Below are 16,435 nucleotides of genomic sequence, written 5' to 3' on the forward strand. Positions count from 1 at the left end.
AGGGCCTTCTCTGTGGTCGGCCCTAAGCTCTGGAACACTCTGCCCCTCCATGTTCAAACTGCTCCCACAGTGGAGTGTTTTAAGTCTCGTCTTAAGACCCAATTTTATTCTTTGGCTTTTAACACTACGTGAGATGTGTGGTCCTCTGTCCCTGTTGTCCTCTGTGTTTTTTTATACATTTTGTTTTTCTATTTACTGTTTTAATTGGTTTTACCCTTTAAAATCGTTTTTAATCATATTTATTTGTATATGGCGTGGCGAAGTTGGTAGAGTGGCCGTGCCAGCAATCGGAGGGTTGCTGGTTACTGGGGTTCAATCCCCACCTTCTACCATCCTAGTCACGTCCGTTGTGTCCTTGGGCAAGACTGTACTTTATACCAATATATACAGGTATATATATATATATATATTTATATATATATATATATACAACCCACCATCTGGCCAAACTGTCTTAACCCAATGTGGACACCTGTTCTTAAGTTTTTATTAACAAAAAGAAGAGGGACAAAGAAGCAACGAAAAGCCATTGTGGCTGTGTGAATGGCACACCGTGGAAAAAAATGCAAAAATACCAATGGCAAAAGCAGGTAGCAACTGGGCCTACCAGGAGACGCGGGGAATAATCCAAAATGGGGGTCACGGACATGAAGGTAAGAGCCCCTGACTAAGATGCTGTGAAGAAAACAGTAACCAAAAGGCCACCTCTACGCCCGATGTAGCTGATGAGGCTGATTAGTGGCAGCTGAGCCCAGTGGCTCCACCATGCTCATCTCCAGGGGAGACAGATTGTAACAGATATTTCGTTTTTGGGGGGAGCTAAAGACCTTCCACACTGTTTGCGGAATACAAGCATGTTGATGCCGAGGAATGCAAACTTACTCGTACCCCAATTTGGAAGATGGGCCTGCAGTGCACTTCTACACCACTAAAAAGTACAAGTGTGTCAATCAAACCTGAGCAGTATTAACTCCCAACTATGTGCTATTTGTCGTATACGTTCCTAATGAAGTGTCCAGTGAGTGCCCAGTACATCTCCCTGATGCATCCCTGCCTGTCTGTAGTGTCACCTCCTCCAGAGTGTGATGTGGATGGGCTTCCCAGCGGTTACGGATCCAGGGACTCCATCCTCAAACCTGGTGATAAGAAAGACTGGAAGAGGCGAAGGCGTGGTCGCTACAACAGGTTTGTGCAGCTGAAACAACAGCTGCGCTTGTTTGCATGTGATTGTTGACAGTGTCACTTTCCTGATGCTGTTGCATCCGCTGTGTGTCAGCACTGCGGTGTGGCCCATTTGATGCCCTGTGTTGTGTGACGCGTGTGAGGGCATGTTTCTGCTGCAGCAGCTGGGATCAAGGCCACGACAGCGCGGACCCCGGCAGAACAAAACAGGCGCCCGCATTTGAAGTGAGCGGAGGTGCGGCCATGCGCTGCTCCACGCTGCTGGCCATCCTCACGGGGGTGCTTTTGTACCTGGTGCTGGGCGCCGTGGTGTTCCGGGCCTTGGAGGCGCAGCGAGAAGAAGGCAAGCACATGCAGCTGCAGGGAACATGTCGAGACTTCCTGACCAACTTCACTTGTGTCGGCCCGGAGAACCTGCAAGCGCTCATCGAGGTACAGCAGGTCTAATTCTTTCTAACAATATGTTTTTATCTTCTTCTTAAGGGGAACACATTCAATGAAACACACCTCAGAGTAGTCAGTGTGCAGCATGTGTAGCAGTATAAAATTAGTATCATCTACTTAAAAAGGGCAACATCGTTTTTTTAGTGTCTAAATTGTTTTGCAACACAAGCAGGTTTGTCCCGATATTGGTCTGGTATGTATTTGTGGCCTGGAAGTGCCAAACACTTTTACATTTCATGAAACTAATTACAATGACAGAAAATGGATTAACAAATGACAAAACAACCTGTTATTGCACAAACCAAATTCACAAAAGACAAAACAGTCTGTACAAAAAACCTGTGCAACATGATTTCTTGACTTGGCTGTGGTTTGTGTAATTATAAGTTGTTTTGTCTTTTGTTTATGTTCCCTGAAATTGTAAGTATTTTTTTCTTTTCCTAATTTAGTTTGTGTAATTGTAAGTTGTTTTGTATCTTGGTAATTTGGTTCGTGTAATCTTAAACTGTTCGTTTTTTTTTTGTTGATTTGGTTTGTTTAATCGTAAGTTGTTTAATTTTTTGTTATTTAGTTTGTGTAATTGCTATTTTTTTTGTCTTTTGTTAATTTGGTTTGTGTAATTGTAAGTTATTTTGTCCTTTTGATAATTTGTTTTATGTAACTAAGTTGTTTTGTGTCTATGAATGTTCTCATTCATCCAGGTCGCAACTGGACTGTTTGGTTTGTCATCCGAGTCGACTTCATCAGTTCGAGCTCATAGATTGGTCGGATTAAGTTGTTTTGTCCTAATTATATAATAATAATCAAAAGCCTCAATCAATGTTTTATATACACACTGCATGTCTGTATACAGTAAATAAGTCTATTTAAAATGTAGGAACTGATATGTTCATAACAATATGTGATATGTACAATATCTACCTTATCTTGGTCATTTTACTTAATAGCAGGACTTCCTTTTCTGGCACATTTATTTCTGTTTCCATAGCAGCGCACATCCGACTTCCGGCATCTGCTGTGTGTTCCTACTTACGCAAACAAATACACAAGTTATCATGGCAGACTTGGTAACGGACAACAAAGATGACTATTTTTGGACAACTGAGGATTCACAACCTTATCTTTTTGAAGCTGAATATACGAACGGAGGATGAACTGCTGCTTATAGAAGCGAGCACAAAGAAGAGTTTGAAACATCCAGAGAGTGAGGTAGGTGCGATTTGGTCACGCTGCAAATCTGGAACTTTTGAGCCAAGATATGCCGAATCGACTGGAAACGTCCCCTGGCCAGCTTGACTAAACGGACAACTGTCCATCGAGAATTTCACCATTACTCGATAACTTGAGCAGAGAGCATAAACAATCATATTACAGTATTTGTAGAGTATTAGCCCACATTTCATGTTTCCTTCGTACACAGCTAGCCAGACAGTGTATGTAGTTGTACTAACAAGCATGGTGTGCTACGTGTATCATGATCAATATTATAGTGGCTCACTCCATGGACACTTGTCTGTTTGGTCAGCTGACTTTGGGTAAGCACGCCATTTATGTCCGCATTAGTTGGCTCTAGGGTTGTCCCGATACCAATATTTTGGTACCGGTACTTTTCGATACTTTTCTAAAAAAAAAGGGGACCACAACGTTTTTTATTATTGGCTTTATTTTAACAAAACATCTTATTTTTCATTAAACATATGTTTTTTTTAAATTGCAATCAATTTTGGCCTCAAATAAAATAGTGAACATACTAGACAACTTGTCTTTTAGTAGTAAGTAAGCAAACAAAGGCTCCTAATTAGTCTGCTGACGTATGCAGTAACATATTGTGTCATTTATCATTCTATTATTTTGTCAAAATTATAAAGGACAAGCTGTAAAAATTTATTATTAATCTACTTGTTTATTTACTGTTAATATCTGCTTATTTTGTCTTTTAACATGTTCTATCTACACTTCTGTTAAAATGTAATAATCACTTATTCTTCTGTTGTTTGATACTTTACATTAGTTTTGGATGATACACAAATTTAGGTATCGCTCTAATACCAAGTAGTTACAGGATCATACATTGGTCATATTCAAAGTCCTCATGGGTCCATGGACATATTTCCTGAGTTTATAAACATAATATAAATTTTTTAAAAAGGAAAACATTTTTTGTGACGATAAAAAGTATAGATGTAATCATAGTAGTATCAACTAGATACACTATTGTACTTGGTCTTATTACAGTGGATGTCAGGTGTAGATCCACCCATGGCATTTGTTTACAATCAGGCACGCTAGCTTTTGTCAGCGGTGATGCCGCTGAGCTACTGTGTCCTCCTACGGTGTGTAGTGAAGCATGTTTAGCTATTCCTTGTCCTGCAGGGATGATGCAGGGATGATACTTGTACAAAACTTACTTTATTTGTCGCCATGGAGGCGAGGATTAGTGATTTAGAAGTAGGTAAAACATTGCCGACTGCGGCTGGACTTTAGCCGCTAGCTAGCTAGCCATGTCTTAGAGCACCTCTTCCTGAGGGCGTTTCAGTGTTATAACTTCCCCTTTATAGTTAGCTTTTAAGCCAAAATGCGTCCATTCTCCCTTTTCTGTCTACACACTGTGTCTACTTGTAAGTACTCTGTGATTGTGCGCTGCCCAACATGCTCGTCTGCTCGTAAACCAGCAATGTCATGATGTGATGGCGCGCCGTCATGTCCGTTAAAAAAATCCATATAAAAAAATTGGGAACCCATGCATCCATCCATTTCCTACCGCTTGTCCCTTTCGGGGTCGCGGGGGGTGCTGGAGTCTATCTCAGCTGCATTCGGGCGGTAGGCGGGGTACACCCTGGACAAGTCGCCACCTCATCGCAGGGCCAACACAGATAGACAGAACCGGTACTTTTCGAACACTATAGTACCGTTATTGATTCATTAGTACCGCGATACTACACTAGTACCGGTATACTGTACAACCCTAGTTGGCTCCAAGTTCTACATTTATACCGGCAAGTCATGCACAGCTCACTCTCTCTGCTTCCGTCTGCTCCAACCTTTTACTCTTTCTTCCTGCTCACTTCTACAAGCAGCAGTATGTTCAGCTTCAAAAAGATAAGGTTGTGAAGCCTCATTTGTCCGAAAATAGTCGTCTTCGCCAGAGGTGTGGACTCGAGTCACATGACTTGGACTCGAGTCAGACTCGAGTCATGAATTTGATGACTTTAGACTCGACTTGACAAAATGTAAGGAGACTTGCAACTCGACTTAGACTTTAACATCAATGACTTGTGACTTCACTTGGACTTGAGCCTTTTGACTTGACATGACTTGCTACTTTCCCCAAAACCTAAAGCTTAAAAAGTTAATTGGGAGCGCTCCGTAGCTTTCATTTTGTACGTGTCTGTCTATCTGTCAGCGTGTGTGCTGCGTGTCAGCGTGTGTGCTCTCAGTACAACAGCCAATCAAATGAGATCTACATTGTTTTCATCACACAGCATTGATCCAATCAAATTGCAGGACAACCACTGAACAAGAGTTGTCAAACAACGCGCCAGTGAGAAAGATTTATACCAAAGTTGGTTTCGTTCGGGTATAAAAACTACGACTTGGTCAACGAATTGCCATATGCAAATCACGCAGTTCGAATATTACAGACGGAGACGCAACAACTTCCAACTTCGTTCGACAATTGAAGTTGCACTAAGAAGGGTAAGTTTTGAATGTAAGATATTATTGGCTAAGTAACGTGACTTTTATTTGCTGTGTAGTTAAATCAGTGAGGCTGTAAACTCACTGCTAACGTCATAACCATAGACATCTTATAAGGGTACACAGCATCGAGCGCTACTGTCTACTGGCGCAGACGAGACGCGGGGCCGCCATCTTAGAGTGGTGATCCGCTCCACTCAGTGCAATTCATTTGGCAGGAGCAATGAACTGTCAACGCATTTAATTCATTTTACCTCACTGAATACCACTGATTTTCACGCGCTTTTTTGTCATACGTGTAGCTATGATAACGGACACATGTTTTATTATTCATAGTTTGCTTAACAGTTATAGAATATTCTTATACGCTATAAGTGACCAGACGTCCGAGATTAAAACTGGGAATATAATCCCAGAGAAGGGGGGAAAAAACAGTCAGCTATTTTTAAATGGAAGAAACAATATGATTACGTTACTATGCTACATAAACAATGTATGAATACATTAGATATCTATATATCTTATAGACCGTATCTCTGTTGCTGCAGCAGCAGAGAGTTTATTCTGTCGTGACACTTTGTATTGATATTTTGTATTACATTCTTCCCTTAAATGATCATGTTTACAGTGATTGTTATATATGTATTTTTTATGTATGTCGCTTTGGATAAAAGCGTCTGCCAAATACTTAAACATATATAAACACCTGAAAGTCTTTATATCAGCTAAAACCACCAATCTGTTTCACTGGATTCAGAATAAAACCGAATTCTGTTTTACCCAACAATGTTAGTATTTGAATATTGTTACTTGAAGACTTATTCCTGGTTACAATTATACTGTTAAGAAAGTATTGTCTTATATTTTGCCTAAAATGAGAATGCATCATAATCAATGGCAGCTGGTGAATTTTGTTTTAGGTGGGGCAGAAAGTTTGTAAACCAAACCCCTGTAGGGGCGTCATCCTTCCCCAGAGGATTTATTTGTGATTTTCACATACAAATATTGAAGATCTTTGCTCCTTCTCAACTCTGTGGTAATGTTATTTTCATAAAATACAACCAATAGTACATTAAAGGCCTACTGAAACCCACTACTACCGACCACGCAGTCTGATAGTTTATATATCAATGATGAAATCTTAACATTGAAACACATGCCAATACGGCCGGGTTAACTTATAAAGTGCAATTTTAAAATTCCCGCCACACTTCCGGTTGAAAAACTCCTTTGGATATGATTTATGCGCGTGACGTCACAAAATCCACGGAAGTGGTTGTACCCCATCGACCCGATACAAAAACCTCTTGTTTTCTTCGACAAAATTCCACAGTATTCTGGACATCAGTGTTGGTGAATCTTTTGCAATTTGTTTAATGAACAATGGAGGCTGATTAGGCGTATTAGCGGCTAAGTACAATACTTACAGCAACACAACAAGGACTACTTACTACGCCTAGTCGATGCTTGCAGCCAAACCCACGGATGAAGTCCTTCGTCGCGCCGTCGATTGCTGGAACGCAGGTGAGCACGGCTGTTGATGGGAAGATGAGGGCTGGCTGGCGTAGGTGGAGCGCTAATGTTTTTATCATAGTTCTGTGAGGTCCGGTTGCTAAGTTGCTAAATTAGCCTTAGCGTCGTTAGCAACAGCATTGTTAAGCCTTACCAGGCTGAGAATTTTGAACCGTGTAGTTACATGTACATGGTTTGATAGTATTGTTGATCTTCTGTCTATCCTTCCAGTCAGGGGTTTATTTCTTTTGTTTCTATCTTCATTTGAGAACGATGCTATCACGTTAGCTCAGTAGCTAAGTGTGCCACCGATGTATTGTCGTGGAGATAAAAGTCACTTTAAATGTCCATTTCGCGTGCTCGACTCTCATTTTCAAGAGGATATAGTATCCGAGATGGTTTAAAATACAAATCCGTGATCCATAATTGAAAAAGGAGAGAGTGTGGAATACAATGAGCCAGCTTGTACCTAAGTTACGGTCAGAGCGAAAAAAGATACGTCCATCACTGCCTCTGTAATCCTTCAGTGTAACGTTCCTCATCTACGAATCTTTCATCCTCGCTCAAATTAATGGGGTAATCGTCGCTTTGTCGCTCCGAATCTCTCGCTCCATTGTAAACAACGGGGAATTGTGAGGAATACTAGCTCCTGTGACGTCACGCTACTTCCAGTACAGGCAAGGCTTTTTTGATCAGCGAGCAAAAGTTGTGAACTTTATCGTCGATTTTCTCTACTAAATCCTTTCAGCAAAAATATGGCAATATCGCGAAATGATCAAGTATGACACATAGAATGGATCTGCTTGTCCCATTTAAATTAAAAAAATTCATTTCAGTAGGCCTTTAATGTTAAATCTTACTTGTGAAAAGTAATCCCCCGATTCCTATTTTCAACAGTCCGCTCATTTGAGCAGGAAAACGCTAAACACCAGCCCGGCATCTTTGTTTTCTACCCGTCAACTGTCAGTTTAGCATCTTTGTTTTGTACCTGTCAACTGTCAGTTTAGCATCTTTGTTTTCTACCTGTCAACTGTCAGTTTAGGCTGCTCGCCGGCTCCTCATCACCACTTCAAGATGCAAATTGCTCGCGTCACAGCAACCAATATTGCGTCTACTTATAAGATGTTTATGGTTATAACGTCATTTCAAACACGGCAATATGTTGCGTCCACTGCAGTTTGCTACCTTATTCATACTTTTTGTCAAGTGATTTTTTAAGCAGGGTTGCATGAGGTACCTACACTTAACGTTACATTAGTCAATGTATCACACACAGTAACATAACGTTAGACGGCGGTCAGCAGCACCGCGTATTTTAGCCACCTACAAAAAGACAAACATAGTCAAATAAAGGTCAGTTAAAATATATACTATATTAAGAATATGTGTACATATTGCATAGGGTCCTGACATCTAAAAAGTACAACTCTGTTCATTGTTATGTTCATGTATTTGTTATGTTTTTCATGTGTACGCACACATCAACACACATACAGTATGAGATGAGATCAATGAGATAAGGTAAGAACAGAATAGAAACTGCTGTGGAGCCAGTTACAATGCAATATGCCATGGAAATACAATGTTAACACTTTTGTACAAATAAGTACAGTTGCACTTGTTTTTGCAAATGTGTTTATTTTGTAAAGGAATGAGTTAAATGTTTAAAATTGTTTAAACTATTAAAATGACTGGTTAATAGTGCTATTATGAAGTGCAATGTCAGCACTATTTTCTTTCCTGCTATTTCAAATGCACTTGTTTTAATAAATAAATACAGCGGTTTAAAAGCATACACAATCTGTGTAAATATATTAGTCTGTGGTTAAAAGGACTTGAAAGGACTCGAAACTCAAAATGCAGGACTTGTGACTTGACTTGAGACTTTCCAGTCTTGACTTTGGACTTAACTCGGGACTTGCCTGTCTTGACTCGGGACTTGACTCGAGACTTGAGGGCAAAGACTTGAGACTTACTTGTGACTGGCAAAGCAATGACTTGGTCCCACCTCTGATCTTCGCTGTCTGTTACCAAGTCTGCCATGATTACAACACACTCGCGTTTGTTTGCTGAAGTAGGAACACACATTTGTTGTCGGAAGTCGGAAGTGCACTGCTATGGAAACAGAAATAAATACGCTGAGGTAATTCATAAAACGATCAAAATACGGCAAATATTGAACATATTGTTATGAACGATTCTGTTACTACATTATATATAGACTTGCATTGTGTAAAACGTTGATGAAGGGTTTTGAAAATGTTTTAAAAGGCTTTGAAGGCTACAACGATGACTCCCATTATCCGCATTTTGCAAACGTTCTTTATCATCTTAAAGATCCTAAAAAAAGACGTATGTGTTACTGCCTCTCATAAGGATTGTGAATGATAGGTAAAATTCCCCAAAAAACGCAGTTCCCCTTTAAACGGACGCCACTTTTGTACGTCGCTAGGAGTTATTTATTTAATTTAAAAGTATTTCTCAAATTCTTTATCACAGTACGGGCACTCCCAACTTTCTGTTCACAACTTCAGCCGCATACGTTGTTGAGCTATCTGTGTACAAACAAAACATGAAATGTGGGCTAATATTTTACAGATACTGTAATATTATTGTTCATGTTTTTCAGTCAGTACAGATTGGTGTCCTATCATATTGTGTTGTGCATTACAAACTCTAACGCATTTCGTGCTGACGTAGAAGCTAGCTTATCTCTTTCCGTAGTTAGCTTTTACGGCTAATACCGTAGCACGCCGATGTGTTACTACGTTAGAAAAAGAGTTCCTCAGTGTTTGCTCTTAAAATAACAACGTCGCTACAGCTTGGTTATTATACAGGTTACGGAATGTCATACTTGCCAACCCTCCCGTTTTTAGCGGGAGAATCCCGGTATTAAGCGCCTCTCCCGACAACCTCCCGGCAGAGATTTTCTCCCGACAAACTCCCGGTATTCAGCCGGAGCTGGAGGCCACGCCCCCTCCAGCTCAATGCGGACCTGAGACTGAGTGGGGACAGCCTGTTCTCACGCAATATAAACAGCTTACCTAACGAATTCAAACGAATGGAAACAAGAATTTCAGTTCATCCAGGACAGTTCGAAGGGGAAGGTGTATGTTGCCTGTAAATATGTAGAACAGACTTCTCCATTGAACACGGTGGCCGAAATGATATACTCTTTCATGAACGGAAAAGTTAAACAGGACAATACTGCCATCTAATGGTTAGCCACCGGAACACTGAAATTCAAGTATTTATTTTATGTAAATAAAATATATATGTATATATATATATATATATATATATATATATATATATATATATATATATATATATATATATATATATATATATATATATATATATATATATATATATATATATATAAATATATATATGAAATATATATATATATATATATATATATATATATATATATATATATATATATATATATATATATATATATATATATGAAATACTCGAGTTGGTGAATTCTAGCTGTAAATAACCAAGATCCCCCCCCCACCCCCACCCCCCACCCCCACCCCCACCTCCCGATATTGGAGGTCTCAAGGTTGGGAAGTATGCGGAATGTAAATATAGCATTGTTAGCGATTTTTGAATGCATTTTTATAGCGATTTAGAGGGAGAATAGCTGCATTGCTAGCCACCTAGCACAAGCCGATTTATATACGTATGTTAGAAAGTGAAAAAAACTAAAAACCTTTGTCTTCTTGTCTTTCATAAGTATTGTGAACGATAGGCCAAATTCCAAAAAAAAGTGCAGTTCACCTTAAGCCCTTTAGTACATCAGGATTAAGTAAAGAAATCAAACAATGTACTAACATGATCCAATTTAAGAAACTCTTTAAACTCGAAGTGTTTACAAAGTACAAAGAAGAAAAAACATGATAAACGGTCATTCTATTTCCAATTCTGAAACGCAGATCAAAAAATTTAATTAGGGACGTTTTTAAATTTTTATTATTATATGGCAGATTTTAAAACAAACAAAAAAGGGTTGATTTTCATTAATGTATTGCCATAAAATTGGATTTTGTGCTGTTTTCCTTTTAAGGATTTTAATTTTTCCCGATAAACACAAAAATCGAAAAAAATTTGCTAAAATTTGTTGTTATCTGTGTGATGACAAATTGAACCGGAAGCAGTATTTTAGCTTTTCCTTTGCGTTTAGCATGTTTTTAGCATAGCGTTAATCAGCAGGAGTGCTAAAAAACTATTTTAGGACCATTTTTTCTATTTTCATTTCTGAAACAAAAATTGGACACCTATTTAATGACACTTTTTTATATATAGCACTCAATAGGACTCTTGCTGAACAAAGATGTTACTGTAATGCTAAAAACATCCTAAACGCAAAGGAAAGTCTAAAATACTGCTTTCGGTTCAATTTGTCATCACACAGATAACCACGCATTTTTGCCAATTTTTTGGCGTTTATCTGGAAAAAGTCACATCCATTAAAGCAAAACAGCAAAAAATCCAATTATATGGCAATATTTTAATGAAAGTCAACCCTTTTTTGTTTGTTTTCAAATCTGCCATATAAAATAAAAATCGAAAAAAACGCCCTCATTTTATTTTTTGATTTGCGTTTCAGAATTGGAAATAGAATGTACGGAAGGTACACGGACCATAAACATTCTGAATTTACCGATAATCTCACCATATGAAATACAACTTACTTCACTATTTATTATTTATTTATCTATTTAATAATGTTATTATGTATTAAGGGTGTGGGAAAAAATCGATTCGAATTCGAAACGCGATTTTCACGTTGTGTGATTCAGAATCGATTCTCATTTTAAAAAAATCGATTTTTATTTTTATTTTATTCAATTTTTTAAATTAAAAAAAAAAAAAATTATTTTTATTAATCAATCCAACAAAACAATACACAGCAATACCATAACAATGCAATCCAATTCCAAAACCAAACCCGACCCAGCAACACTCAGAACTGCAATAAACAGAGCAATTGAGAGGAGACACAAACACGACACAGAACAAACCAAAAGTAGTGAAACAAAAATGAATATTATCAACAACAGTATCAATATTAGTTACAATTTCAACATAGCAGTGATTAAAAATCCTTCATTGACATTATCATTAGACATTTATAAAAAAATAAACAATAGTGTCACAGTGGCTTACACTTGCATCACATTTCATAAGCTTGACAACACACTGTGTCCAATATTTTCACAAAGATAAAATAAGTCATATTTTTGGTTCAATTAATAGTTAAAACAAATTTACATTATTGCAATCAGTTGATAAAACATTGTCCTTTACAATTATAAAAGCTTTTTACAAAAATCTACTACTCTGCTTGCATGTCAGCAGACTGGGGTAGATCCTGCTGAAATCCTATGTATTGAATGAATAGAGAATCCTTTTGAATCGGGAAAAAAAATCGTTTTTGAATCGAGAATCGTGTTGAATTGAAAAAAAAAAAAAGATTTTGAATCGAATCGTGACCCCAAGAATCGATATTGAATCGAATCGTGGGACACCCAAAGATTTACAGCCCTATTATGTGTGGAGTATATTGTGAATAAATTGAGAACAGGAAATGACCAAAAGTGTTGGAAAAGGTGTAAGATTAAATAAGCTCTGCTTCTTCCCACTTGTTTTCGAACATGTTGAAAAGAGAAACTGAAAATGGTGATGTATCATGTAGTAAATGTATGCGTGTTTGATAAAATACCCATACCCATATTGTTGATTAGAAGTACTTCATTGCATGCCAAATGAGTGAATGAAAATCATGTACACAGAGCATTTAGCATGTTGTGAACACGCTGTAAGAGTAACAATGTGCCAGCAGAGGAATGATGTAAGTTGTCAAAGTGATGAGTGACGAGACCAGCAAAGTGATCCATCAGAGGGAAATGGAATATTATGGGCCAAGTTGTGGTCCAAGATGCATGTTGTTGCTATTACTTGTGTCATTACTGTATGTATTCACTGTAAATGCAGCAGCACTTTAGGACCAAAGTGAGTCGGGGCCAACAAAGTAAATATTTAAAAAAATAATGCCTCTTTAACATTTGCATAAAAAAATGGTGCCACGAGACTGATGAGGGAACCAAGCAGCTGCTTAAATCATTCCTCAAATGCTGATCTGAGCAACAAGCGTGCATTGTGGGTTTGGGTTTCAAAAAACAGGTTTCAGCGGGTCTTCAATAGATCCAAAGCCTTCCAAGACGATCTGTTCTCGTCTTAAGTAATGTGAGAAGTCTCCTGCTATTATCGCATGTGCAGGCTGCAAATGCCCCAGCAGTGATTGTGTGGACAGAGTGGCATTGATTCCACTTGTTTATAGAATGCAGTGGTTCCTAGGTTTGTGTAAGTAATCCATTTCAAAAACTCAGATGAAGACCTAATTGTAAAAAACAGATACATATTTACATTAGAAATACTATATTATATTATAAATGTGATTAATGTACAAAATATTACCAAAAACAAAAAAATATATATTTCTAGAACAGGGGTCTTCAATGTTTTCAAGGCCAAGGACCCCAAAACCGATGGAGATAAGGAGCGGGGACGCCCTACTTAAATATCGTGTGTAAAATTATGATTGTATTACGTATTATTGTAGTACTAGCTGGCAACTGGCGTGTTAATCACTGGCTGACAACTATCGCGCTAACCGCTAGCTGGCAAGTAACACATTAATCACTAGCTGCACACAAACTAGTATGCTGATCGGTTGTTGGTAACTAGAGCGCTAATCGCTAGCTGACAACTAGCACGCTGATCATTAGCTGGCAACTAGAGTGTTAATCGCTATCTGAAAATTAGCGCACTAATTGCTATCTGGCAACTAATGTGCCAATCGCTAGCTGAGAACCAAAATACTAATTGCTAGCTGACAACTAGGGCGATAATCCCTAGTTGGAAACTAGTGCACAAATCACCAGCTGGCAACTAGCATGTTGATCACTAGCTGGCAACTAACGTGCAAATTGCTACCAGGCAATTAGGGCGTTAATTGTTAGCTGGCAAACAGAGTGCTAATCGCTAGATGGCAACTAGCCCGCTAATCATTAGGTGTCAACTACAGAAGTGATCGCTAGCCAGCAAAAAGAGCTCTAATCGCTAGCTAACAATTAGCATGCTAATCGCTAGCTGGCAACTAACATGCCATTTGCTATTTGACAACTACCATGCAAATTGTTAGCTGACAACTTGGGTGTTAATTGTTAGCTGACAACTAATGTGATAAACTCTAGCTGACAACAAGAGTGCTAATCGCTGGCTGTCTTAAATTTTATCATAAATGTAATAATGTATGAAATTATTTATTCATGGCATATGTTATTATTTATCATCAATCAATCAAAGTTTACTTATCTAGCCCTTAATCACAAATGTCTCAAAGGGCTGCACAAGCCCCAACGACATCCTCGGCTCAGATCCCACAATAGGGCAAGAAAAAACTCAACCGAATGGGAACAACGAGAAACCTTGGAAGGGACCTCAGATGTGGGTATCCCCACCTGAGTGACCGGTGCAAAGGATGTCGAGTGGATACAGTTAATAAAGTAAGAGCCCAGTCCATAGTGGGGCCAATTTAGTCATGTTAAACTACCGTACAGTGTCTTGTCTCCGTATTTAGAGACATTTACATTTGTAAAAAGCTAAATATAGTTTAAAAAATCTACTAAAAATTGCACAGCCCCCCTGCAGTACCTCTGCGGACCCCTGGGGGTCGGGACCTTTTGTTGAAGACCTCTATTCTAGAGGATAATTATAGTTTTACAAACAGAATACAAAACACATGACAAATAACTTGAGCAGAGAGCATGACCAATCATATTACAGTACGTGTAAAGTATTAGCCCACAGTTCATGTTTTTTTCTATACACAGCTAGATCGACAGCATATGTACTGTAGTTGTAATAACAAACATGGTGTTCTGCGTGTATCATGATCGATATTATTTTGCCTCACTCGATGGACACTTGTCTGTTTGGTCCAGCTGACTTTGGGTAAGCACGCCATTTATGTCCGCATTACTTGCCTCCAAATTCTACCTTTACACCGGCACGCCGACCCCGCTCTATCTGCTTCCATCTGCTCCAATCTTTTCCTTTTCCTTCGTGCTTGCTTCTATAAAAAGCAGTACATCCTTTGTATGTTCAGGTTCAAAAATATAAGATTGTAAATCCTCATTGTACAAAAATAGTCATCTTCATTGTCTGTTACCACGTCTGCCATGATTACAACACACCCGCATTTGTTCCCGGAAGAAGGAACACACCTTTTTTGCCAGAAGTCGGATGTGCGCTGCTATGGAAACAGAAATAAATGCGCTGAGGAAAGAAGTTACAGTAATTCATCAAATGACCAAAATACGGTAAATATTGTACATATTACATGTTGTTATGAACATATCTGTTACTACATTATATATAGACTTGCAGTGTGTATACAAAATGTTGAAGAAGGGTTTTAAAAAAGTTGTTTTAAAAGGCTTTAAAGGCTACAACGGTGACTCTCATTATCTGCATTTTGCAAGCGTTTTTTTAATCATCTTTAGGATCCTAAAAAAAAGACGTGTTTTACTGCCTCTCATAAGGATTGTGAATGATAGGTAAAATAAATAAAAAAGTGCAGTTCCCCTTTAAACGGACGCCACTTTTGTACTTTGCTACAAGTTCTTTCTTTAATTTAAAAGTGTTTCTCAACTTTTTTTTTATCAAAGTGCTGGCACTCACAACTTTCTGTTCACAACTTCAGCTGCTCAGGCTAAATTTGGGCCGTGCGCAAAATTTAATTTGTAGACCACCCCCCAGTTTAGATTGTTTCCCCCACACTTTTTTACTTATGTGAAATCGTTTTTTAATGTTTTAATCAAACTTAAATTTAATTTGATGCATGTTTTGTACTAAAACTAATTAATTGAAAAGTAAAACGAGTTCAATATTTATTTTTTGTGGAAAATAACCTGAAGCCTTCAGAGTATTTTGGAGACTTTTTCATCCTTTCAGGTACATTTTTGGTCTATTTTTGGCCATAACTTTGGTTAAGTTACTCTGAATGAAATAATTTTTCCCTAATATGTTTCTTATGTATTCAATTTTGACATTTTTATTTGAGATTCTTTCATATATCAATGATAGATTGATTGATTTTTTTAGCTCAATAGGGTAGCTAAAGGCCAAAAAAACACACCTGCTACAAAAAACATGACAGAACAAACTCTGTTGTCCTAATCATTTGTTTTGTTACGTCATCACGCCATTACAGATCACCCCCATCTGACCGGAAGCCACCAGTGTCAAAGTCCTGTGAGAAACACCAAATTTGTCCCACTTAATTCCAAACAATAAAAATGTAAAACTGTACTCTTTTTCTTCAAAATTAAACCCTGAAATAAAAAAAAAGCATGATTATATTGTGTAAAACTGTACAGAAAAACATTGTCGTTATGGTAGTCAAGGGGGACTTATATGTCCTTTGATACTAAACCGCTGTTAGGTTTGGAATTTGACAGAGCAAAAAACAAAAACAATCTATCAAAATGTGTTTTTTAATCAGAATCACTTATCATATGTC

The 16,435-nt window shown here is 38.0% G+C and overlaps 1 protein-coding gene across 2 annotated transcripts in view; it reads left to right on the top strand.

The window, feature by feature from the left end:
- The first annotated feature begins 773 nt into the window (after window positions 1-773).
- LOC133650642 (potassium channel subfamily K member 4) overlaps window positions 774-16,435 on the top strand; it is a 37,417-nt gene continuing 21,755 nt past the window's right edge. The window contains exons 1-3 of one of the 2 annotated variants that reach the window (XM_062048140.1): window positions 774-941; window positions 1,065-1,185; window positions 1,344-1,614. In XM_062048140.1, the coding sequence (XP_061904124.1) occupies window positions 902-941; window positions 1,065-1,185; window positions 1,344-1,614 (432 nt within the window). In that variant the 5' untranslated portion in view covers window positions 774-901. The remainder of the gene's footprint in view (window positions 942-1,064; window positions 1,186-1,343; window positions 1,615-16,435) is intronic. The other variant, XM_062048141.1, reaches the window with a different exon arrangement.

This window comes from Entelurus aequoreus, linkage group LG05, assembly GCF_033978785.1.
Source record: "Entelurus aequoreus isolate RoL-2023_Sb linkage group LG05, RoL_Eaeq_v1.1, whole genome shotgun sequence".
NCBI lineage: Eukaryota > Metazoa > Chordata > Actinopteri > Syngnathiformes > Syngnathidae > Entelurus > Entelurus aequoreus.